General features: G+C 40.5%; 4 protein-coding genes across 12 annotated transcripts in view; 1 reads left to right on the top strand and 3 right to left on the bottom strand.

Annotated features, from left to right (window-relative positions):
* Window positions 1-3340, bottom strand: part of LOC105690472 (rho GTPase-activating protein 32) — a 23739-nt gene extending 20399 nt beyond the window's left edge. The window contains exon 1 of the mRNA XM_048660381.1: window positions 3324-3340. The gene's annotated coding sequence lies outside the window, so the exon portion shown is untranslated. The remainder of the gene's footprint in view (window positions 1-3323) is intronic.
* The window catches only part of LOC110117253, a 7295-nt gene extending 3359 nt beyond the window's left edge, over window positions 1-3936 (bottom strand). Inside the window, exons 1-2 of the mRNA XM_048660386.1 lie at window positions 3314-3936; window positions 642-763 (exon numbers count right to left, since the gene is read on the bottom strand). Of these exons, the coding sequence (XP_048516343.1) occupies window positions 642-763; window positions 3314-3369 (178 nt within the window). The 5' untranslated portion in view covers window positions 3370-3936. The remainder of the gene's footprint in view (window positions 1-641; window positions 764-3313) is intronic.
* The window catches only part of LOC105690471 (acetyl-CoA carboxylase), a 24019-nt gene extending 2127 nt beyond the window's left edge, over window positions 1-21892 (top strand). The window contains exons 1-16 of one of the 9 annotated variants that reach the window (XM_012408253.3): window positions 1894-2153; window positions 6716-6920; window positions 13001-13124; window positions 13667-13997; window positions 14083-14380; window positions 14472-14685; window positions 14749-15082; window positions 15172-17768; window positions 17872-18177; window positions 18254-18614; window positions 18724-19043; window positions 19143-19394; window positions 19483-19932; window positions 20020-20299; window positions 20390-20670; window positions 20751-21892. In XM_012408253.3, coding sequence (XP_012263676.2) covers window positions 2093-2153; window positions 6716-6920; window positions 13001-13124; window positions 13667-13997; window positions 14083-14380; window positions 14472-14685; window positions 14749-15082; window positions 15172-17768; window positions 17872-18177; window positions 18254-18614; window positions 18724-19043; window positions 19143-19394; window positions 19483-19932; window positions 20020-20299; window positions 20390-20670; window positions 20751-21365 — 7029 coding nt within the window. In that variant the 5' untranslated portion in view covers window positions 1894-2092 and the 3' untranslated portion in view covers window positions 21366-21892. Of the gene's footprint in view, window positions 1-1893; window positions 2154-4020; window positions 4166-4194; window positions 4574-5374; window positions 5958-6715; window positions 6921-10676; window positions 11656-11987; window positions 12106-13000; window positions 13125-13666; window positions 13998-14082; window positions 14381-14471; window positions 14686-14748; window positions 15083-15171; window positions 17769-17871; window positions 18178-18253; window positions 18615-18723; window positions 19044-19142; window positions 19395-19482; window positions 19933-20019; window positions 20300-20389; window positions 20671-20750 lie in introns of those variants that run through there. The other 8 variants (XM_012408254.3, XM_020854988.2, XM_012408252.4 and 5 more) reach the window with 8 other exon arrangements.
* LOC105690475 (SID1 transmembrane family member 1-like) lies at window positions 21883-25813 on the bottom strand. The gene is made up of 10 exons (XM_012408261.3): window positions 25587-25813; window positions 25052-25251; window positions 24629-24930; window positions 24406-24562; window positions 24241-24324; window positions 23828-24145; window positions 23194-23743; window positions 22798-23066; window positions 22494-22703; window positions 21883-22240 (listed from the first exon to the last, which is right to left on the bottom strand). Exons 1-10 carry the CDS (start codon window positions 25591-25593, stop codon window positions 21953-21955), a joined length of 2385 nt encoding a protein of 794 aa, XP_012263684.2. The 5' UTR covers window positions 25594-25813; the 3' UTR covers window positions 21883-21952.

Below are 25813 nucleotides of genomic sequence, written 5' to 3'. Positions count from 1 at the left end.
GCGTGATTAATTTCGGCGATTATTGCAATTTTCGCCGATTTATAAACGAGGAAAGCTATAATGCGAGAAATTTTTTATCATCTCTTACCGTCAATAGATACCGCAATCGATACCGGGGATTAGCGAAAAAAACAAAAGAAAGAAAAAGTCATGAAATAATTGGCATTGATATAAACAGATGACATCGCACATACCTACTTGTACACGATGTGTGTGTGTGTGTGTGTACATACATAGCTCGATCATCTCGTCGTCAGCTCGCGAACACGCGTTTAAAAAATGCAGAGCTTATTACATAAAACCCTCGGAGTCATACGATGGTCAGAAAATCTCAGCCAATAACGATAATTGTAACGACGTTTCTGTTTTTTTTTTTTCCGAATTCTTTTCTTTTCTTCATTTACGCGTGTTGCGGCTTCTTCTTTTTTGTTCGAAAACCGTATATTATATCGTTATACAAATGTGTATGTAACGAAGTCGTTGAGACGATTTGAAAAATTAACCGTATACGTAACATCGATGTACGAGTTCCCCATATACGATAATAATGGAACTTGTACTCGCACTCGCAGCAGCCGCGATAATTTCATCCGTATTTCAGATGACAAGTTATTTAACAATAAGATACCAATTACTCACACCGGTGATCGAGCCGCTGCGGCACTTTTCGAATCGGGTTGTCCGGTGGACGGCAGGTGTTATCTCTGTTGCACGATCGATGTCACGGAAGAAAAAAAACAAAACATACGGTAAAAGTTTGGATCTGGAAAAAATGAAATGGATTTATTTCCGAATCGTAGGGCCGATAACGGACACTTCGTAATATACAACGCGTAATTAAGGCGCGATAAATTTTATGCGATTGTCGCGCGAGTTTTTTTCTTCACTTTACGATTTTTCGCGTCTAGCGGCGAATCAACGTTGTCCGGTCCTATGACAGAACGCGTGCAGCGAGTAGCATATGGAGAGCGGTTCGATCAATAACACGAAGGATACGCAAAAAGTAAACAGAACTTTTTGGCTGTAAGAAGGTCGCCGAGTAGATCGCGCGGCTCAAAGTTTAATCCGCCAGAATAATGACGACGGCGAAGAACAATTTTTCACCGACCACTCACTCATTTCGTTGACCTTGGATTATGGAACCGAGCGCGCTTAGCGAGAAACTGCCGTTGAAATTTTCGAATAACTTATTCCACATCTAACGTATCTATTTATTCTTTTTTTTTTTTTGTTTTTCTTCACCTTTTTTTTTCTTCAAATATTCAAAAATACATCGCCTCGATCAACGCGCATCGCATATCGAGATTATCCCACTTCACCGGAGTTTCAATCTCCAAAAAGTGGTTTCTCTTATCGCTATCCTATACACGTCATCTGATACGTCGAGCGCAGTTGCGCTATTTATCTATCAATATATCCTTCTCTTATTTCATTCCGTATCATCTCATCTCATTTCATTTCTGTTTTTTTTTTTTTTTTTTTTTTTTCAACAAATAGAACGTGAACGAAATTCCTCTCCAACCGCAAAGAAAGTGAAATTGTTGATGTTTTTTTTTTTTCTTCCATCACCGAACCACGATTTGCATCTTATAAAAATTAAAATTTTTTTCTTTCATTTTTTCTTTTTGTATTTATATCGAATACTTTCTCACGTTGCGGGTCGACAATTTTTTCACTTTTATTTTTCATCTCCTTTCTCAAACGACACACGAGCACCGTACGTGTCATTAGGTAGATTTTCATAGATTATTTCGTAATTAATAGTTTTTAATTTTGCGTCACGAAATTTAGATATACATTGATCGAGGTAAGACGTTGGCCATGAGTTTCGTCACCATAAACTGGAATAATTTTTTTCCTTTTCATCTTTTTTAATTTATATAAAATAAAATAATAACGATAATTCCGCGCGTCAAGAAAGCATAATATTAGATTCGGTTTAGATCAATCCTATGGATTTAAGATATGGTGAAAAAAATCTGGCCACGGGTGTCAATTTAGTCGTTGTTCAGCTACGAACGGGTGATGTTCGCTCTCTTCAAATCATTCCGAGGTGTGTATCGTCACTGTAAAAGTGCAAAGATAAACAAATATGCGACGAATTATTATACGCGGCAATCAGCTTTATAGCAGACCCGATTCCGATGCTTCAGGTATCTACTAATATTATTCCAATATATTGCATTCGTTCGATCTTATACCTACATGTAATTCACGTGCTCCTTTTTATTTTGTTTCATTTTTTTATTTCTATTCCTTTTTTTTCACATTTTTTCTTCTCTTTTCTCTCACGTGCAGCCGATAGCTCCGATTCGCTATTTTCGGGTATTTTTAGTCAATCATATACGCTATGAAGATTATATCATATAACAATACCTATGTACATGTACATACATATATGTACTTACTACGTACATACATATATGTATATAGCGAGCGAGTGTAAATTTTCAATAATCTGGATTAATAGCGAATTATATATACATAAATATGTATAATTTACTTTTTTTTTAACATATATATATAGTCTTTACGTACATGGGGCTGACATAATTATAACGCATGTATTGTATACGCGCATGTTAACTAATGATAAAAAAAGAATAACTTACTTTACTTTAATTCGCTTACTGATAAAACTAATATATTTTATATATATATATATATATATACCTAATTGCAATGTAAATGCTATAGATACCTGTATACCTGTATACCTATATACCTATATATGTGTGTAACGCAATCTTGAATTTATTATTCAAATTAACTCTACATTTCTATACGGATAAATTAATACGGTGTATATATAATATGCAAAAAGGAAAAAGAAAAAAAAAACAAACAGAAAAACACCAAAACCAAAACCATAAAAACAGAAAAAAAAAAAAAAAACAGTTGCGTAATTTTCAACATTAATTATTATAAATACGAATCCGCATCAGAGGCATCGCGTATAATTTTTATACGTCGTCGTCGTCGTCGTCAAAGAATAAATAATAAAAACAGTCAAAAGAAAATCAAAAAAACTTATTCGGTATATATGAATGTAAATAAATGAAACTATAAAGAAAATCTTTTAGTGTTTCGATCGAGTGAATCGAATATTAATATTATATATAAGTGACAAGTATTGAAAAATAAGAAACTAAAAATAAAAAAAATCATTAAAAAAATGGAAATAATGAAAAAGCAAAAAGAGAAGAGCGAGGAACTTGTTTTTCTTTGATATATAATTGTAATAAATATATACGGATCCGTTAAAATTATAGTGAAAAAGTGCGAGGAGATGAAATCCTTAGGGATTACCTACTTATACTCACGGAGACGGAAGACGATCGTTGTTACATGTATATCCTTCTCGTCCATAGCGTCGAATGGCGAACGGGGGGATTCGCCGGAGGTATTTCGTATTTTTCGCAGCCGAGAACTCGACGCGAAGCACCTCCGATCTCTGACGTGTGATCGTAATTTATACGTGAGCGCATGTAATAACCTCGTATTTTGCACCCTTATATTTCATTCCGAATTTTCTCGAACGCGTGTAAAGTGGAAAAGAAAGGAGAGCGAACCGCAGCATGACGTTTCGTCGGCCAGCGGAGATTTCTGAAAAAAAAAAAAAAGTTTCGCTTTTCTTCCTTCCCTTAATTCGGGGGCCGGAGATCGGCGTCGATCGTCGCGCGCGGGAAACCAAATCGCGCTCGAAATGTCCAGCCGAAAGCGGAAACGGGCCCGATACGGATGCCGTTGATTCTCACGTCTCATCCAACATATAACGCCGTGATACGGACGAAATGGTCGCGGGAAAGCGTCCCGTGAGAACGAAAAATCGCGCGTACGAACGTTTTCGTATTTATTTATGACGGTGGATCGTTACGCGATCCGACTTTCGATCGAACGACGTGTCATTAACGCGTACGATCGAACTCGCGGCTCTCGAGTTTATAAGTAAATAAAAAAATCACCGTTTGCCCGCGACCCTTGAACTTGCGTCCGGTTATCGGACGACGCGACACACGCCGTTTCTTCGGGCCTTAACAGCCGTGGCGATTCGACGGTCGACATTCGCGATCAGAATCAGTCTACGCTTTGAAGAGCTCGTCGTGGAACGTTTTGTACGTTGAAAAAAGTGGTGCGCGCGGTTGACGAAACGCGCGGTGGTGTGGTGTGTAGATCATATTGTCGCTATATAATACGTATATATACATAAATAAAATAATATACACAGATGTATATTGTATACGTACGTACCTAAGTGAACGCATGCTGCGATGCGTGTGCCATGCGTCTGCTTACCTGCGTCTAGATGAAAATAACGTGAAAGGGACGCGCGAGAAATAATAAAGGAAATTCATTCGATCATCTCCGAGGGACGTAATTTTGTAAAATCGTTATTAATCCGTAGAAAAAAAATTTACTACCCCGGGCAGCCCCGGTCGAATTTCATTTGCTGCAGTCTAACTTTCGTCTTCGAGGATATAATAATATCTGTAGATAGATTCGATAACGAGGTGAAGATCTACCCATCCGACCATCGTAAAAATGCTCCGTCGTCTTCTCTCTGCGATAACTGGTACAATTGAATTGCACGAATCCCCCCCCCCCCCCCCCCCAATAAAAAAATTGAAACAAAAATAATATCAGTGTGTTTCTCGAGTCGATATCGTCATCGGTCTTAGTTGTGACAGGGTTTCAAGATTTTACGAAGATATCGAAGCTCTTTATTTTTGAATTTTCAATCGACGGAAAAAAAAGGAAGAGAAAAAACGAATGAATAAAAAATTGCTGTCCTACGATTTTTTTTCCATCCTTGTCACACCGATACACAAAATAAAAAAAACTTTACTTTCTTTTTAGTTTTTCGTTTTTCGTTTCCTTTTTTTCCTGTTTTTTTTTTCTTACTCTTTCGTTTTCGGTTTTTCTTCAGTTCATGTACATGGGAATTGAAAAATTACATCTCACGCGTAATTCGTGGGGAAAAAATTCACCTCTGGGAAAATCCTATATATGTATGTACTATGATTATGGTGTGAAAGGTTGTGGCTTTACATATGTATACGCATGATTTGAATTTCATCAATAATAATTCGTCTCGTTTTACGTCTCTTTTACTTTTTCGTTCTTCGCGTATAACTTTTGACGAGAAAAAAACGAAAAATAATAATAAATAAATAATTCACAGTTTTGTGGGAGAGAAAAGTTAATAAATAATCTGGTCCGCACTCAACGGACCGTCGTTTACATGAGATCTTGTTAATTTCGAATACGAATTCTCGGATTTTTTAAATGCCTTTTCTACTTTTTTTTAGCTCATTGTCAAGTGCATCGGTTTGTCGCAAAGGCTTATCCTGTTTTGATACACCGTACGTGTATATCACCGATATGAATTCTCTACGCAATCAATATAACGACGCGACGATTATGATAGACAAAATTTCTTATCGGCCGACTGTACGCCCTTGATCTGCGATAGAAAAGCAAAGATAATGGTAAAAAACAGACGATCGTGAAATAAAAGAAATTTCTATCGGCTATCGTTCGATGCGCTGCAACGGAATTTCTTTTTACACAATATACATATAATATATTACATATGGTACGTGAACCTTTTGGCCTTTGGAGACGGCGCGCACTATTTTCCATATGTAATAACCCCGGCGACTCGTAATATTATATAAAGTCACGCGGCGGTTAATCCAATATGCGATCACCGCGCGTAGCTCCATTACATTTATTCCTATTGAATAAAAGCAGATTCTATAATATAATCTAATCAGAAAAGAATGAGACGATGTTCAATTCTAGATTGACGCAGCTATACGCTGCAATCATGGAATCTTATTTGATCTTTGCCACGTCTTCTTGTTGTTTACTTTGTTTTTTATTGACTCGATTTTTATTCGAAAAAATTTCGATCCCGCATAACTCTACGGTACGCGACGAACTACGTGCAATAGGTAATACTCGCCTTCACTCATTCTCGACGCCATATTTTTTTCTACTTTTCCATTTTTTTTTTTTGGTGTTTTGTTGTTTTTTTTTTCTTCTTCTTCTTCTTCTTCTTCTTCTTCTTCCTTATACACATGTGTACGAGAATTTTGTCGGTACTTTACACTTGAGAAAATTTTGCAGAATTTTTTCCCGTCCCCTTATACATCACATACCCGTATACGCAGCTTTGCTTGATTAAAAATTCTTGACTTTTTTTTTTTAATCATTTTTTTCTTCATTCTCTCCGTCGTTGTTTTTCTAACCAACCCCTTATTCGAAAATCTGAATTTTTATATGGATAAACTTCGTGAAAAAAAAAACAGATTAATCAATTATCATTTATTATACTACATTACTTTTCGAATCAGGTAAACTCCTAATTGTTTTACCTACTGTTCGTGTCGCATCCTGCAGATGATGCATGAATCTCGGCACGTGAGAGAGAGAGAGAGAGAGAGAGAGAGAGAGAGAGAGAGAGAGAGAGAGAGAAGTACATGAAATAAAATAAAAGGAAAGAAAAAGGATCACGTAGATTCGACGCCGTGAACAAAATCGTCGTCGTAATAATAATAATAATAACAACAATAACAGTAACAACAACAATAATTAATTAATTAATCAATTGATAATCATCTTCGTCACCAGCATCGCAACTGTATAGCTGTATAATATATATCGATCGGTATATAAAATTGAAAACAAAGGGTCGAATTTTGTAATTCAGAGGAAAAGGACGCCGGCCTGCAAAAGTCGCGGCGAAAAATGGCTGAGAGTGGTGCGGAACCGGTGAGCTTCGTTGTCGGTGATCCGGATCCTGACGAAGAATTAGAAACCGAAGATCGATTTCCAGGATCGGAACACGATGTTGTCGGAGTCGTTCAACCTGCTACTCTTGTACCGGGACTTGCTGAGCGCCGAAAACGCCTCAGGTGATTAAGATATTATTTTCATTTTAATTTACCCATTATATTACCTCAATTTTCTTCGTCTTTTTTTTTTTTTTTTCTTTTTTTTTTTCTCGTTCGTTGGTTTATTTTTTCTTCGTTCATATTTTATACGCTTAATAATTTGGTCGGGGCTCGATACATATGTATTATATTAACCCTTATTACATATTATGGCATGTGACGTAATCTGTTATATAAAATAAATAACTTATCGAATGTATGCGTATACCGTTATCGACTAATGACCTTGCATCATAATTATAAATATGTAATTGAATTAATACCGATAAGCATAAATGGAAAATAATAAAATAGATTTATTATAATCGAGGGGAACGTGTTGCGTGCGGAATGTGCATGACGTATACATATATGGGTAGTATGTGTACTACATACGTACACCGCACGTAGGTGTAACGGGTCACATGATTGTCGAAAAATTATCGAAAGAATAAACTGCATCTTTCGTCACGTGCCATACATAGATATACATACATGCAATGCAACGTTACGCGATCATCGAATACAAATTTTACAGTACAATTGCGACGAATATTTATCCGTGGGCGTCCCGATGACCAGACGGGAGAGAGATTCTTCCGCGACTGATATCCGCTTGCGAGATCCAAAATCGCCCATATTATACGCCCGTTTCATACGCGTACAACAGTATACACATATAACGATCAATATTACGTATATTTACGTGCAGGATGACGCGATAGTCAAGGTCGTGTACCGTGACTAGTTATACTTCGACTATCTCCACCCGTATTATTGACTCGCACTTCGATGAATTATCGCTAATTGACAAAATATCAATAACCGTATTGCAGCGGTTAATTATATAAGCGGAGAGATAAATAAGTGACATGATGTGTCGACAACGGTTCACGGGGTATTGAATTTTTCCCACCGTTTATATTCAATGTCAATCCGTTCGCGAAGATCCGTTCGATTTTTCAACGCGCGTATTGTATAATATCAAACCAACTGCAACGAGATGAAAATTATTCGATCTGAACGCGAGACGCGACAAACGAATGGTGTATATATATATAATATGATATTATATATGTATACGTAAACCGATTCAGGCTGCACGCATTCGGAATTATTATCAATACAATGGAGTTGTTTTCGGCGATTCTCGAAATAAAAATCTACTCGCTTAAACTTGCCATTGAAAAATTATAATATACATACATGTATATCAACGACGTAACGATAATTTTATACATATACCCGCCGTTTCATCTTTTTCGTACATACGTATGTATGTATGTGTATGTAATGTTATTACGCGTGCAGATAAGATGCACCGCGGCGTTATAATCGTTCTTACAATTAGTATACATGTGTATATGTACCATATATGCGTGTATTTATAAAAATAATCGTTACATATATAGATTGTGGAATCGCGTCAGAAATAGACCTGCATACATTGCATAATTCCGTATACTATCGTACATCATATCGTCGAATATAGCGTGACGCGCGAGTTTCGTTTTTCTTTCGATATTTTTTTTATTTATTTTTTTTTGTTAAGGACAAACCTATACAGGAATCGAAAGGTGGTATAACAATCGGAGTTTATCACCCGTAGAAAGTTGATCGCGAAATGAGAATTATCGTACGATATTCTATTTTATTAGGTACATACCTACCCGTATACACGGGAGCCATTGACCCCGTAGGATGCGACCGATCGTTTTGTTATTCAAATATTCGCCGCCGCGTCGTACACCGCCTATATACACATATATGTATATACGAAAATTGAATGGAAACTCATTTACCACGTATACATATAGTTACGAGCCGCAAAGATTACTCCCACGAGTTATATACTCGGCGAAAATCATCTCCTATGTAATTCGACGCGATGAGATAGATATAGACCCGGTATACCCGTAGTCATTATTTGGAGGCCGATAGAAAATACCGCGACGATTGCTTTTCGTTTTCTGTCGCAATTGAAAGCTTACGCTCATGATTAGTCGCGAACGGCTCATTAGACTGCGAATCAGCGTTTTTCTAGCCTCGTTATTAGATATAGAATCGGTAAAAAAAAGAGAGATGAACTTTGCGAAACTCGGAATAGAATTACATAGCTGTTATGTATACTATACGCGTATGATTTTTTGTCTCTTTTCACTGAACATTTTTTTTTTTTTTTTTTTTTTACTTTACTTACCTACATCTTCACGTTTCGTTCGATTTTACGCTCATCTCGTGCACATGTGTAACGACTTTTATGTACGTAATTAGAAATGAGGTGGTCGAGACGCGGCGACGTTCGGTTTAACGAACTTCGAAAAGTTGAAGAAAAAAAAAGAAGAGTATCGTACCTAATGTATTCGAATAAAAAATAGTTCAAATTGTTACAAACCAGAGAAATGTGGACGATTCATCATATTTACGAACGATAATTTAACCCTTTGAAAAAAAAAAAAAAAACTGTGCACACTTTCAATTTATTGTTTTTAACTTTTTTGTCAACACGCTCTTTTTATCTCTACAATTATTCAAGAAATTATGAAACTCCCGAGAGCGCGGCTCCATTACAATACCAAAATAGAGTACGGGTATACGTCACGGTGGAAAAAATTGAAGAAAAGAAAAAAACAAAAAAACAAAAAAAACAAAAAACGGCGGGAACCGCGCGGAGCGTCGAATAATTTACACGGAGTTGCAACTCGTGTTCTACCGGTCATTGAAATCTCCGCTTATTTTGTAACGCGCGTTACGTAGGTGTGTATACGCCTATTTTCGCGTTTTTCGGCCCTTGCGGGCGTCACATCGTCGTTCCTTCGTTCGATCAAATAACGCTGACCGATCCATACAAGCGGCAAATATTGTACGCAATTAGGTGAAAAAATTGCTACTTGCGTGCGGCGAACTTGACGTCCCCCCGCGGTTACCCTTCACCTGCGCCGCCTGTGTTATTATTCGTGCGCTACCAACAAAAACGTCGAATAAATTTTCTTCACCTACGATCACGTCTGTAACAGACTTTCGAACACACACCGAAGAATCACATCACACGCCGTACCGCGCATTGCGCGTTATTTTCTCGATGCACGCGAATTTTGCGGTAACGAGTTTTTTTTTTTTTGTTCTTCTTTTTTTTTTTTTTTTCATTTCTCCTTTTCAAATTATTCTCGAGAGCCGCGTGCGTTGGTGCACCTTTTTTCAGAGAACTCGAAGAAACGTCACGCCTGACGATACCCGTAGCTGATTCGTTTTGAATTTTTACGAATATTTTTTGTTTTTTTTTTCAAAAGATTTTCTAAACCTTCCGCATCGGTCAACGACCTTGACCGGAAGTAACGAGTCCGTAGGGTGCTTAATTCTGTACATATAGGTATATATATATACATATGTACTACGTACTTATGCACATAATAGGTGCGCGGTACATAAAATTTTTTAAACCGCACGGGTTTCGGACGTACAGAAATCTGGCGAGTCGATGCGGTGAAACTGGTATAATTCATAGTATACCCGCTGTATATGACGAGCGTAACTCGTTTGTACAAAAACTATTTCTATATACTAACTACCTACATTGCGTTATAAGGATCTCAAATGAATGGCGGATATACAATACGAATGTGTATACGATGTAACATTGTACAGGACGTATAGTGGGGAACCTTCGGTAATCCGCAGAAGGAAATTGGTAACCAAGACCTCAAAGAAACGCGTGTCGTCAGTGACCATCGGGCGCCTGTCCAGCGTGGACGCGTACTCAATTCGCAAAGAAAAATTGGCCGACGATAATTGCGGCCGCAGACAAAACCGAAAATCGCCATTCCGAATTGTATAAATGAACGGTGGATCATAAGGGGAAATTCGGAACGCTCATTTTCCTTCTTTCTTTCTCCTAGAGCTATGTTTTCAATTTTACGCAATCGCCATTGTTATTTTCGCGCGTAAAATTTGAACCGAACGCGAGCGAAGGGTTGAAGAATATTTCTGAAAAATCTACGATCTCCACGTCGTGTGCGGAACTACGAAATAACAAAGCTGACATTATTCAACGAATTTCTTTTCAATCGAGCTAAATCGATCGACGCTGATCGATCGACGAACACGCGACAGGTACGCGGAACTGCCGATTGCGCGTGTATTATGATCCTTGGACCGTGGACCGCAGCAGTTGTACGCAGAGAAAGGCTGGGAAAAAACCTCGAAGAAAAACAAACGCACTCGATCCCGTTACAAATCAGTTGATAAAAGACTCGAACGACTCGTCGCGAATCCTGTCCGCCGAAGGTCACCCGGAGTTCTGAAAATCGGGTTTTCCGAATTTCCGGGCGTCGAGGGTGGAGCGAACGGAGGATCGAGGAGTAAATCCCACGGGCAGCGTGGATAATACGGATAGCTGTGAGAAAACTGATGGATTTTACGGAGAGCGGTTGACCACGATTTTCGAACAATTTCGCGTTATCTGTTCGAGTAGTTACTACGCTACGCCGTTGCGGTGGGTTTGCAATACCATCCGAATACGGTGGCACCGATTGCCAGGAATGAAACGTATGAAGAGATTCGTTTTGGCGCACAGTACCGAGAAGGATCCGATCTGGAAAAGCTCCGACAATCTGCTGGCGGGGGTCGCTAAAATGAACACGGAAAAGGTAGAAACTACGTGCAACGCCGACGCCGACGACGTCGAAGATGCCGAGGACGATCAGGGGCTGACTATGACGTAATGATAGCATATCAATCATATCAATCGATCGAAAGGGAATCTCTCGTTTATTCGTTTCGAAGAGAATCGCTGTACCGTCATTATCATGATCATCCGCGTTAATCTACTTTAGAAAATATCCACCCGCGACCGTCGCAACGGAAACGCGTCACGGTTGATATCTTGCCGTTAGAATCTGACAATTAGATAAAAATTCCAAATTTCTTATCCCGCCCATTGTTACTAATTATAGTGAGATAAATGGGACCGATAGATGACGGAATACTGTTACCTCTTGTAATATCGTTACCAGAAATTCATTGTGTTATTCTACTCGTCGAAACCGTTGTCTACGGTCGGTCTTATACTTTCTCCGTAATGGTGTCTCGCGTAAGCAAATACTTCAAATTGCACCTGAAAGTCATTTCGTAACTCTGCCTAAGCGAGAGTCATCGACATTTCGAATATGTGAGTGATACGAAAATTCTCTGCCAACGGGTCCTAACTCGTAATCATCAGTTCCGCATAGTTTTTTTTTTTTTCAAGGCGGAAAAAAAAATCTCGTCGCAGAACTATAAATAAATTGATAAAAGAAGGAACGGAAAATCATAACGTTGTCGTCGAAACAATTCAGCGGCTGTGGGTTCACGACGGTGGAAGTTTTTTTTTATTCCACCCCATTTACCTCGCCGATTACGGGTCATCCCCGGTTTCTCGTTTATCGGTCAATTACATTTGTTTGCGTTCATTCTTCTTTGCGACGCGGTACTTTCTCTATTTCGATAATCGATTCGCAGTTCCCTATTATGTAGATAAAATAGTGCGTGAAAAAATGTCCGTAATACCGCCAACTGTATAATATTATTCTACACGAACGCAATGACACTAATTATCACGCATCCGTACGTATCTCGAGAATATTTTCAATAACTCGAAAATCATCGATGATATACAATAACTACGTGTAGCTTCGACATAAATATACGTTGTTATCGTGCGCATGGGTACAGCTGATAGTTATTATAAATTGAAAATATTAGTTTCCAAACGGTTGTCTCCAACAATAACGAGGTCATTAGAACGATACGCTATTCTACTTTTGTTTTCTACTCGTTTTTCGAACGAGTCCTCGCTAATCGATATCTTGATTTGAATTTATTATTTTCCGAAACGAGTAATTAGAATTTCTAATTATCACCGTTAGTTATTTTCAGACAAAAATTTTTTCGTCAAGTTCCGGGTCACTGAAAGTTGACTCGCGAATTTTGTATAATTGTAAGCGAGTATGTGTGCAAACTGTCGAGATGAACTTTGAATGAAAAAAAAAAAAAGATGAAATATATATTTATTTTTATCCACGCAGGCCCAGCATGTCCCAGGGTACGGTGATGATCCAGGCCCAAAGTCGTCAATTGGAGAAGGATTTCACCGTAGCGACGCCTGAAGAATTTGTACGGAGATTCGGCGGAACCCAAGTGATAAACAAAGTAAGAAGACGATCGAAGATTGAACAATTTTATAATTCATACCTTGTGGTTTTTGTAATAATGGAAGTTGCAGTTCGTATTGTGAAGAAAAATTCTTGACGAATCTTCGCCTGCATAAATAGGGGGTCGACCTTGTGTTTAATGACGTTGTTATTCTTTGGATTCCCAAGTGATTCGTTTTTTTTTTTTTTTCTTTTTTTGGTATTTTTTTTTTTGTTTGTTGTTTTTGCGCGTCGAGTCACGAGGCTCGACCGATTCGAAACTCCGAACGATTAATATTTACTCGGTGTCGTCAGATTGCATAACAGAGATGTAAAGTTCAAAAATAGATGTAAGACTCTCTAATGCAAGTACTCAGAATTTATAATCACTAATCGGATTATAAATTCAAATAGTTTGTACCGACGTCTTTCAGAATGATTGATTATTCATTAGGTCAAAGCTACGTTGTTGGGGAGCCGTATACGCGTTACGTCGCAATTTTTCCTCGCTTATCACTCTCAAGAAAGACTGTATTACGAAAATTTAATTTTTCTTCGCAGGTTCTGATCGCGAACAATGGGATAGCCGCGGTGAAATGCATGCGATCGATTCGACGATGGTCCTACGAAATGTTTAAAAATGAAAGAGCCATTCGTTTCGTAGTTATGGTCACACCGGAGGATCTAAAAGCTAACGCGGAATACATAAAAATGGCCGATCAGTACGTACCGGTTCCCGGAGGAACAAATAACAACAATTATGCGAACGTTGAATTGATCGTAGACATCGCAATCCGTACTCAAGTTCAGGCTGTATGGGCTGGATGGGGTCACGCATCCGAAAATCCAAAACTACCCGAACTTTTGCATAAAAATAACATAATATTTATCGGTACGTGCGGACGACTAGGGTCGATATTTTCCATTGAAAAAAAAAACAACCGGATGATCACTGTAAGCTTTTTACGATCTTTCAGGACCCTCGGAGAGAGCGATGTGGGCTCTGGGTGACAAAATTGCCTCGAGTATCGTAGCTCAAACCGCAGACGTGCCTACTCTACCGTGGTCCGGATCGGATTTGAAGGCTCATTACAGCGGTAAAAAGATAAAAATATCCTCGGAGCTTTTCAAAAAAGGTTGCGTTTCCACCGTGGAAGAGTGTCTCGCCGCAGCTAGCAAAATTGGATTTCCCGTAATGGTGAAAGCGAGCGAGGGCGGTGGTGGCAAGGGGATTCGTAAAGTCGACAACGCCGAAGAATTACCCTCGCTTTTTAGGTAATGGTAATCGGTGTTACAAAAGTCTCAGATCACCCCGTCAAATCCCACGTGATACTCATCTCGAAATTGACGAATTGTTTTTTCGCAGACAAGTTCAAACGGAAATCCCAGGTTCTCCGATATTCATTATGAAGCTCGCTAAATGCGCCCGTCACTTGGAGGTACAGTTGTTGGCGGACAACTACGGAAATGCTATTTCGCTGTTCGGTCGCGACTGCTCCATCCAAAGAAGACATCAAAAAATCATCGAAGAAGCACCGGCGGTCATCGCGAAACCGGAAGTCTTCGAGGAAATGGAGAAAGTGAGTGGCTCGCCGCTACCCATAAAAATTCACTAATCCAATTCATTCGTCCGTCTCCCATAGGCTGCGGTGAGACTGGCGAAGATGGTAGGATACGTGAGCGCGGGAACGGTGGAGTATCTGTACGATACGTCGGGCCGTTACTTCTTTTTGGAACTGAATCCTCGTTTGCAAGTAGAACATCCTTGCACGGAGATGGTCTCCGACGTGAATTTACCCGCCGCCCAACTTCAAGTCGCCATGGGCCTGCCGTTACACCACATAAAAGATATCCGTTTGTTGTACGGAGAGAGTCCGTGGGGTGATACGCCGATCGATTTCGATCAACCGAGACACAAGCCTCAGCCGTGGGGTCACGTGATTGCAGCCAGAATAACGAGTGAAAATCCCGACGAAGGTAGGGACTCCTCAAAGTTTTTTTTTTGGAACTTGCGGATATCGTTGAGATCGACGAGAGAGGGGCTGATATTGATATTTTTGTCGCAGGGTTCAAACCAAGTTCCGGAACGGTTCAGGAGTTGAATTTCCGTTCATCGAAGAACGTGTGGGGATATTTTTCGGTCGGAGCGTCCGGGGGTTTACACGAATTTGCCGATTCTCAATTCGGCCACTGTTTCTCGTGGGGAGAAGATCGTAATCAAGCTAGCGAGAATTTGGTCGTTGCTCTGAAGGAATTGAGCATCAGAGGTGATTTCAGAACAACCGTAGAGTACCTTATCACTCTTCTCGAAACTGAGTCCTTTCAGTCGAACAGCTTCGACACTGCGTGGCTCGATTTGCTGATCGCCGAACGAGTACAAAGCGACAAACCGGATGTTTTACTGGCGGTTACATGCGGAGCACTTCATATAGCCGACAGAACCATCACAGCGGCGTTTACGGGCTTCCAAACTGCTCTGGAGAAGGGTCAGATACAAGCCAGTAACGATTTGGACAACGTGTGCGACGTTGAACTTATAAACGATGGATACAAGTATAAAGTACAGACTGCGAAATCGGGCCCAAATTCATACTTCCTCGTTATGAACGGGTCCTACAAAGAAGTGGAGATTCACCGACTTTCCGACGGAGGTCTCTTGCTTTCTATGGACGGTGCCAGTTTCACGACGTACATGAGAGAGGAAGTCGATCGCTATCGTATAGTGATCGGCAATCAAACATGTGTATTTGAAAAGGACAATGACCCATCTTTGTTGAGATCACCTTCGGCTGGAAAGCTAATTAGTTTTCTAGTAGAAGACGGTGGTCACGTGGACCGTGGCCAAGCGTATGCCGAAATCGAGGTGATGAAGATGGTTATGACCGTGACCGCTGGTGAAGCAGGTAGCATATTTTACGTAAAACGACCTGGCGCCATTTTAGAGGCAGGTGTTCTGATCGCCCACTTGGAATTGGATGATCCGTCGCTGGTTAGCAAAGCTCTGGAATACACGGGTCAATTTCCGGCACCGGTGGCACCGATTGTACCGGAAAAACTGAACCAACTTCACGCAAGGTACAGAAGTGCTTTGGAAAATACCCTAGCTGGATACTGCCTGCCCGATCCCTACCATTTGCCGAGGCTTCGAGAGCTCATTGAGAAGTTTATGAATTCTTTGCGTGATCCCAGTTTACCTCTACTGGAACTTCAAGAAGTGATCGCTACCATATCAGGAAGGATTCCTGTTTCCGTTGAAAAAAAGATTAGAAAGTACATGACGCTTTACGAAAGAAACATCACTTCGGTTTTGGCACAGTTTCCGAGCCAGCAAGTTGCTTCCGTGATCGACGGACATGCCGCGACACTTTCCAAACGAACTGATAGAGATGTGTTCTTTTTAACCACTCAGGGCATCGTCCAGCTCGTGCAAAGGTACCGTAACGGAATTCGTGGAAGAATGAAGACTGCCGTCCACGAACTTCTCCGACAATATTATACGGTCGAAAGCCAGTTCCAGCAAGGACACTACGACAAATGTGTATCCGCACTGAGAGAACAATACAAAGATGAAATGAGTATGGTTACCGCTACAATTTTCAGCCATAATAACGTCCTGAAGAAGAACGTTTTGGTGACAATGCTCATCGATCACTTGTGGGCCAACGAACCTGGACTCACAGATGAGTTGGCGAGCACATTGACGGAATTGACGAGCTTGAATCGCACCGAACACAGTCGTGTCGCGTTGAGGGCCAGACAAGTTTTGATAGCAGCTCATCAGCCCGCCTATGAATTGAGACACAATCAAATGGAATCTATATTCCTATCCGCCGTTGATATGTACGGGCATGACTTCCACCCGGAAAATCTGCAGAAGTTAATATTATCGGAGACTTCTATATTCGATATTTTACACGATTTCTTTTACCACTCAAATCGGGCGGTATGCAATGCGGCGCTAGAAGTTTATGTTAGGAGAGCTTACATCAGCTACGAATTGGCTTGTTTGCAGCATCTGGAATTATCTGGAGAAATACCTTTGGTTCACTTCCAATTTCTTTTGCCGAACAACCATCCGAACCGCCAAAATCAGACCCTCGTGAACCACAGAACAGGAGCTATGGCCGCGTTTAAAGATCTTCAAGAATTCAGCCAGTATTCAGACGAAGTACTCGACCTGTTGGAAGATCTGTCGTCTCGAAGTTCGGTTTCCGCCAAAGTTTTGGAAGCAGTGGAGACTGCCGGAAGTGAATCTCGACACAGTACATCTATAAATATTTCTCTGAGTACCGCCGAAGCTGCTGTAGCTGAAGGAGGTGACACATCGGGAGAGCCTGTTCACATTCTGAGTATCGCGTTACAAGACACTGGGAATCAAGACGATACGGTTATGTCGAGACTTTTCGAGGATTGGTGCGCAACCAACAAAGATGAGCTTGTGTCCCGCGGAATCAGGAGAGTAACTTTTGCTGCCTTGAAGAAGAGGCAGTTCCCTAAATTCTTTACTTTCCGACAACGCGATGGATTTGTCGAAGATCGTATCTATCGCCATCTCGAACCTGGATGTGCCTTCCAGTTAGAACTCAACAGAATGAGGACGTACGACCTTGAGGCTCTACCTACTTCGAATCAGAAGATGCATCTATATTTGGGACAAGCCAAGGTACGTTGTTGCGAACGTAAGGTTTCTAGAAATTCGAAAATATGAATTTCGAAATTCAAGTCTTGCTAGATTCTTATCTGGTATCATTCGATTTTTCATTCAGGTTGCCAAGGGCCAGCAAGTTACTGATTATCGATTCTTTATTCGGTCAATCATTCGCCATTCCGATCTCATTACTAAGGAAGCTAGCTTTGATTACTTGCACAACGAGGGCGAACGCGTCCTACTGGAGGCGATGGACGAGCTCGAAGTGGCCTTCTCCCACCCCCTGGCGAAACGCACCGACTGCAACCACATATTTTTGAACTTTGCACCCACGGTCATAATGGATCCCGGTAGGATCGAAGAAAGTGTGACTAGTATGGTACTCAGATACGGTCCAAGATTATGGAAATTACGAGTCAGACAAGTGAGCTAAAAATTTTCCACGGATCAAAACACGGAACTTGACAGATTTATTTAATTTCATAATTTTCACCTTACAGGCTGAAATAAAAATGACTATTCGTCCGGCACCAGGGAGACCGACCTCAAATGTTCGACTGTTCATAGCTAACGACAGCGGGTATAGCATTGATCTGCATCTTTATACCGAGGCTACGGAGCCAAAGACTGGCATTATTCGTTTCGAGTCTTATGGGTCCACTGCAATTAATGCAAATTGGCGGCCAGGACCAATGCACGGATTGCCAATTTCCACACCATATTTGACCAAAGATTATCTTCAAGCTAAACGGTTCCAAGCTCAGAGTTCAGGAACAACTTATGTATATGATTTGCCAGATATTTTCAGACAACAGATAGAAAAGTTCTGGGATAAATACATCGAGGAGAGACCTACTGCAGGTTGGTGGTTGATCCGGAGAATAAATCTTGTTTAGTCACTAGACGCCATAATCGATTCATGAAATTTAGATCTACGCGGTGTAAAAATAATGAAAGTTACGTATTCAAGCAGAGAACATCAAGATTCCCAGTCCGGTGTTGGACAGCGTTGAGCTTGTTCTGGACGGTGACAATTTGGTGGAACAAAAACGGCTACCCGGCGAAAACGACGTCGGAATGGTTGCTTGGAGACTCAGCCTTTACACACCAGAGTTTCCAGACGGTAGAGATATCATCCTCATTTCGAATGATCTGACTTATCAAATAGGGTCGTTCGCACCAAAAGAAGATCTAGTATTTTGCAAGGCATCCGAGAGAGCTCGTGAGCTTGGAATACCCAGAATCTACTTTTCTGCAAACTCTGGTGCCAGAATTGGCCTGGCCGAAGAGGTATGAACGTTGATTTTTTCACAGTTGTAAAATTTATACAATAGCAAATATTCAAAGATCATTGAATCAATGTCTTGCTCTTCTCTCTTCGGATATCAGGTGAAAGCATTGTTCAGAATTTCATGGGAAGACGAAAACGAACCGGAGAAAGGTTTCAAATACATCTACGTTACCCCAGACGATTACGCAAGATTAGCACCGTACAATTCAATCAAAGCGTCATTGATCGAGGACAACGGAGAGCCTCGTTACAAGATAACAGATATAATTGGTAAAGATGACGGACTTGGTGTTGAAAATTTGAAATACGCCGGTATGATTGCTGGCGAAACATCTCAAGCATATAACGAGGTACATAATTATCCGTACGTTATTATGAATCGTAAATTATTTATGTATAAATATCGAAAGGCCTCGAAATTGTATTTCAACTTTACAGGTGGTCACAATATCCATTGTATCATGCCGCGCGATCGGTATTGGTTCTTATCTGTTACGTCTGGGTCAACGAGTGATACAAATTGAGAACTCGCACATCATATTGACCGGGTATAGAGCACTGAATACGGTACTGGGTCGTGAGGTATACGCGAGCAACAATCAACTGGGTGGAATCCAAATAATGCACAACAATGGTGTTTCACACACGACCGAACCGAGAGATTTAGATGGAATAGCTACTGTTCTACGGTGGCTGAGCTACGTACCCAAAGCTAAAGGGGGGCCGCTTCCAATTCTGTCCGCACCACATCCTGACCCAATTGACAGAGAAATTGGTTACGTTCCAACAAAGGCCCCGTACGACCCCAGATGGATGCTCGAAGGAAGACATTCTTCCACCGATTCCTCTGTTTGGGAAAGTGGCTTCTTCGATCGGGGCTCGTGGCAGGTTAGAGCAGAAACTTAATCAGTACTTGACCACTGAACACACCTTTTGTCGAGACGATCACTGAATTCAATTATCAATCATTCGTAGGAAATTATGAGACCTTGGGCACAAACGGTGGTGACGGGTCGCGCCAGGCTCGGAGGTATTCCTTGCGGTGTGATAGCGGTGGAAACACGAACAGTCGAACTACATTTGCCGGCAGACCCCGCAAATTTGGATTCTGAAGCAAAGACGGTATCTCAGGCAGGTCAAGTCTGGTTCCCAGACAGCGCATACAAGACTGCCCAAGCTATTCGTGATTTCGGTAAAGAGGAACTGCCTTTGTTCATATTCGCCAACTGGCGCGGATTTTCCGGAGGCATGAAGGGTAAGTCGTGAGACATAATTTCAGGTCATGCAAAATCGAATCAAATATGCGTTGATTACCTTTTCATCAATTTTTCGACTCCCCAAACAGATATGTACGAACAAGTTGTCAAATTTGGCGCTTACATCGTTGACGCATTAAGAGAGTACTCCAGGCCAGTCATAGTATACATCCCTCCGAACGGAGAACTGAGAGGCGGTGCCTGGGCAGTCGTTGATCCGTCCATTAATCCTAGGTACATGGAAATGTTCGCTGACACGACCGGCAGAGGTGGTGTACTAGAACCGGAAGGAATCGTTGAAATCAAATTCAGACACAAGGATCTTGTAAAAACGATGCATCGGGTCGACCCAGTCATACGCAACTTGAAGGTAAGTCAACGGACGAATTAAAATAATTCGTTTGCCTACCTGAACTTGAAAATTCACCGAATCACGTTACTTTGTTTCAGGAAAGAGCTACCGCTTCGACCTCCGCTGAAGAGCGTGCCAGCCTGGACACGGAGATTCGCAAAAGAGAACAGGCTCTGGAACCGATGTACCATCAGGTAGCCGTTCACTTTGCGGAGTTACACGACACCCCTGAAAGAATGTTGGAAAAAGGTGTGATTAGCGAGATTATACCGTGGAAGAAGGCACGCCGCATGTTATATTGGCGGCTAAGACGAAATCTTTTGGAGGATGACGTGACAAAAGACGTCCTCTCGACACAGCCTAGTTTGGGTGTTGGAACTGTAGTTTCTATGCTGAGACGCTGGTTCGTCGAAGACAGAGGCGCTACCGAATCGTACTTGTGGGACCAAGACGAGGCCGTAGCCAAATGGTTGATTACCCAAAATGAAACTGAAGGCAGTGTTGTTAGTCGTAACGTAAATTGCGTTAGAAAGAATGCTGTTCTTATTCGCGTTAAAGAGGCTCTCGAATGTTGTCCGGAAGTGAGGTTGGATGCGGTTATAGAAATTGCCCACAGGCTGCAAGCGGGTGAACGAGCTGAACTTCTGCGAACTCTGTCACAGCTCGAAACTTCGGGTCAAGAGCATCACAATGATTCGAGTGCATCTTCGTAGCTGATTCATATCATTATTTGAAATGCCGACGTACCTGGTGTATGTAGCTCTTTTAGGCCTAATTTGTTGTACATACGCTCGTAATGCATCCCATTGTTATTAATATTATAGTAAAATCCACAAAGTTGCTAGTAAAACCTTTTCAATTATTATAGCTATTACTTGTATCGCCATGTAACGAGACTATTTCGTCGACATGTTAGCTGAACTTTTGAAGTGAGAAAGCGGAGTGTTGTACATGTTTGCCATGTATTTAATATGGTAGTTTGTTATCTGTATTGTAATACGAGAATTTGGGAATATAGAGAGATTATATATTTATTTTTAGAAAAAAGCCCTAATAGAAAAACTTTTTTTCCAACTTTTCCAACGCCTGCGTCAACACGCAGGTTGTTTGGTGGGCTATCATCAATCGGTTCAAACTTTGCAGCTTCGGGAAACTATCTATTTTCTTTCAATCTGTACAATTATGGCGATGTGCAACCAATAATTGTTTGAATATTAAAATTAAAACACGTTAATATTTACACTGTTTATATCACATGAAATAACAATTCAGTCTAGTGAAAATGAGTGATCTTCGATAACTAGAAGACTGGTATCTGACTTCGATGTACGTCGACTAGGTCATCATCTAATGTTAATAGCACCATGAACGAAAAGAACATTGCTAAAGCGGATAGGAAGTGCCAAATATCATGGGGATCAAAAAAGTTCAATAATTCGCATGGCTTATTGTATATACGGGATTGTGCCGGCGTCAAGGCCCATGATATTGACTTGCGTAGAAAGAAGTGCATCGCCGCTGCCCAAGTCATAAAAGATAGAATGATGTAGATCGCTGGTTGAATCAAAATCCTCTCTTTGTGACAGACCTGAAATGAGAAAAGAAAAGAACTAAACAAATATACCTATACCATTCGGTAGACTACCCGAATTTGATGATTGTTTATAAAAGAAAATCACACTTTGACCGATAACGCCCAATTTGTGGTTTCACTGGTTAAGTTACGCTATTTCTGATTTTTCTCCATGTCATGCATCAGGCAACAGCGACGTGACGTGACTCGTTGGTTCAATAAAAAGGAAACGAAAAACTTATGATTCAATTCTAATGATAAATCATACCTTCATTACAATATAGAAGAATGTATAAAGGAGTAGATTGGCCATCAATACTGCCAATAAGTATGTGTCAAAGTCCTTTTCATGATGCATATTTCCCACTACTGCAAGGGCCACGTTGCACACGTTTGCAATTATCAGTAACGCCATTCGTCCAGCATAGACAGGTCGCAGTATGTTCATAACGCCTGTGCGTGCGTCATGTCTTACTATCTGCTCATAAAATTGCATATTAATAAAGAAAAAAAGAAAATTCTTGGAGACGAATAAAAATGATAAAAATATTCCAAGTATTAAAAATTCTTACCATGACAATCCGATGACAAAGTCCTCGGTTGAATCTCCAACGACCCATGTAATAAATTTGGGCTGTCAATGCCAAGCAAGCGCTAAGATGTAATATAGTGAAAATTATCCAAAAGTATTTGGAGCCATCTAAAACCCCGACTAATCCCAGGAATATAGCAAACGCTAGGACACCAAATGTGACCGGAGCTCGAGCATTGATGTCAGGATGTCGTGTTTGATAAATTTTTACCATACATAGCACTGCCATTATATACATAAAACTTGTGTCTGAAAATAAATATGATTGTCAAAGATAAAATTCAATCTTTTGTATCGAGCGTATAATTTTAAATGGTGAAAGGAAATTTCATTAGCTTCCCTTCAGCTTGTAATAATTTATGCATAGGATACGCACCGAATTGAAAATTGCTGTGATTGGGACACACGTGATAACTGCCCGACAGTACACCTTCCATCATCAGAGCGGCACCCATGGCATAGAAGAGACCAAAGTGTTGCGGTATCCCAAAACTTTTATTCTTTTCTTCGTCCCGTTCTCTCCGCTCTCTGCTGTATGTCAATAGGATGAATAGTAAACCCAATAACACATATCCTAAATTGGAGTAGACGTGATTGAAGTCCGATAACAGACCCAATGGATGGGCACATAAAAAGTTATAATAGCAGAGATCTTGATTTCCAGTTACGTGCAGCACATGTTGATAAGTGATCACCAATTGTATGACGGGTAAGGTATAGAACACTGCGACTGTTCCTAGATAGTACAAGTATAACCGGGATTTGTGCCTTAAAATTCTGGGATCTTTACGAGCAAGATCACACACCGATAGTACACGCTTAGTCCGTATGACCTCTTTGTCAGAAAGCGCATCCTCTAACATGTCAATGTCATCTTCATCCAGGGAAGAGTCCTCGTCAACCGAAGCCCATTGGCTCGGACCGACCTAGAGTTCCAAGCACTGGTGAAAGATGAATCTTAGCAAAGCTTAAAACAATGCGAAGAAGTTTGGTATTAATTTTAATGATACCTCGTCCATTGGAGATAGGCCACCGATGCCGTCCGTTCCTTCGGTGTCATCCTGATCACTCAATAATTGCTCTCTCAATTTCCTTCCGTCTCTAATTCTCAGTGCGACAACACCGATTGTATAGAATAAGCAGAAGCCTATCATAACTGATAAAACTACAGAAGAAGCAAATATGTAATCCCGTCTCGTTATGCTCGGCTGTATTGATAAGGTCACCGTTTTATTTCCAGGATAACCCGGGGTAATGCTACCAGAACAATCGCTATCATCTCCTTTCATGACAAGCACGACAAAAAAGCCGTTTGGGTATGCTTCCCTCTAAAAATTTAACTGTGAATTTCACAACCAGTTCTGACCAGAGTTGGATTTCGAAAATTCACATAAATGAACGTTATTCTAGACAAAATACTCACTGGTATTGTGATTCCACCTCTCCTAGTAACAGTTTGCCAGTATCCAGAAAACTGAATATTTCGTTCCAAATCAAACACTGGACACTAGAAACGTACGAGGCAAGCTTTAAGTATGTATCAAAAGAGTAATCAGATCACGTACAGAGTTTGAAAATTTCAATTTACCGATTGATCTTGAATCGAAACTGTCATACAAGTATCACTGTTTGATTCGACTCGCATTAACACAGATGAGCTTTCCATTTTTCCAGGATTTGGGAATTTATATGCATAATAAATGGGTTCAGCAGGGGAAATTGTTACAGTCCTTTTTTCCTCGGCCCTGAAAGAGAATTTCGTTCATCTCATGCTATTAATAGGAGAGTAGATTGCATGGTTGGATACTCACAAGATGTAAAAATCATTGACTTGTGAGACGTTCAAACTAAACTCTATGTTTGATTCACTTGCGGTAGATATGCTAACGGTGACAAATTCTTTTCTACCGCCACTTTGGAAGTTCTGATAACTGCTCGAAGGACATAACGTTCTACTTGTTGTGCTAAATGTGACATTTGAATCCCCAGCCGTTTTTACACTAAAAGGAAGTTGCCAAGATAATATTCCTTTTGCTTGGCGAACAACTACAATAAGAGGAAGATCGGAATTTGCATTGCTCTCTACCTTTATTCGGGCACCGTCTAAAGTGACCTGAAAATAACAGCTCGATAAAAATCACAGCAACAAAGCAGCAAAATGCTGCAACAGTTATAAATTGAATAACAATTTTTTTGTTCTGTGATAGCAAATTGAATCCAGGCTAAACACGTACGTTGCCAATTTCACTGTACAGGAACACATATTCGATAGAAGTATTTATGTGCATTGTATAGTTTGTTGAATAATTGCCATGAATAACAATAGGCTGTAATGGCATGGGTGTTGGGTCCTGGCTTTGACTCTCAACGGTGAGCAGCAGTAGCAGCACCGTAACAAGAGCGCCGTTGCTCTGCATCGCAAGAATGTTTTCACCTGTACTTACAAAAAATGTGTTCAAATAAGAACCCTTTTGCATCATGAGGTCAATCGGGGTATCAAACAAAGCCTATATAACCTTCTTTGTTCATTTTTCGAAAATGATTTGTCAGAATCTCTTATTTATATAGAAATATGGCAGGAGGAAAGATGCGAATCATATTCTCAACGTAATGATAATAAAATGAAACACGAATGTATCGAATCAAAATCAGCTGAAGAACATAAACGAATGCGAACTTGCTTGTCAATGGTTATTTGTAAACAAATACAGAGCTACGTTGGGATTTTATTTCAATTATTCTTGTTGGGTATAAATATAGATCACGTACCATTCATCGATGTCACCAAATCATGAGACCGTCGTCAATTGCTCTCGACAGATGATTTCAAATTTGATTCATACAAATAATGGTCTATTGTTCATTTCACAGGACATCCGTTGGGCACATGCCTCGGCCTATCACCACTACGAGTGCAGAACTTGGTGCAAAACGGACGGCCCAGCCATTGAGGACAGCTCATCGCTGTCAAAGCGCGGCAGCCATTTTGAATGAAT

Source organism: Athalia rosae, chromosome 1 (assembly GCF_917208135.1).
Source record: "Athalia rosae chromosome 1, iyAthRosa1.1, whole genome shotgun sequence".
Taxonomy (NCBI): Eukaryota; Metazoa; Arthropoda; class Insecta; order Hymenoptera; family Athaliidae; genus Athalia; species Athalia rosae.
Note: the sequence above shows the minus strand (reverse complement) of the source record. Positions and strands in the feature narration are given on the sequence as shown.

Bases quoted from the DNA above. Each gene is read 5' to 3' on its own strand.
- LOC105690475 (XM_012408261.3), bottom strand. The intron at 24,931-25,051 runs GTACGTGTTTAG...TGTTATTTTCAG, and splicing joins TGTACAGTGAAATTGGCAAC to GTCACTTTAGACGGTGCCCG. The intron at 23,744-23,827 runs GTATCATTAAAA...TTGGAACTCTAG, and splicing joins GCCTATCTCCAATGGACGAG to GTCGGTCCGAGCCAATGGGC.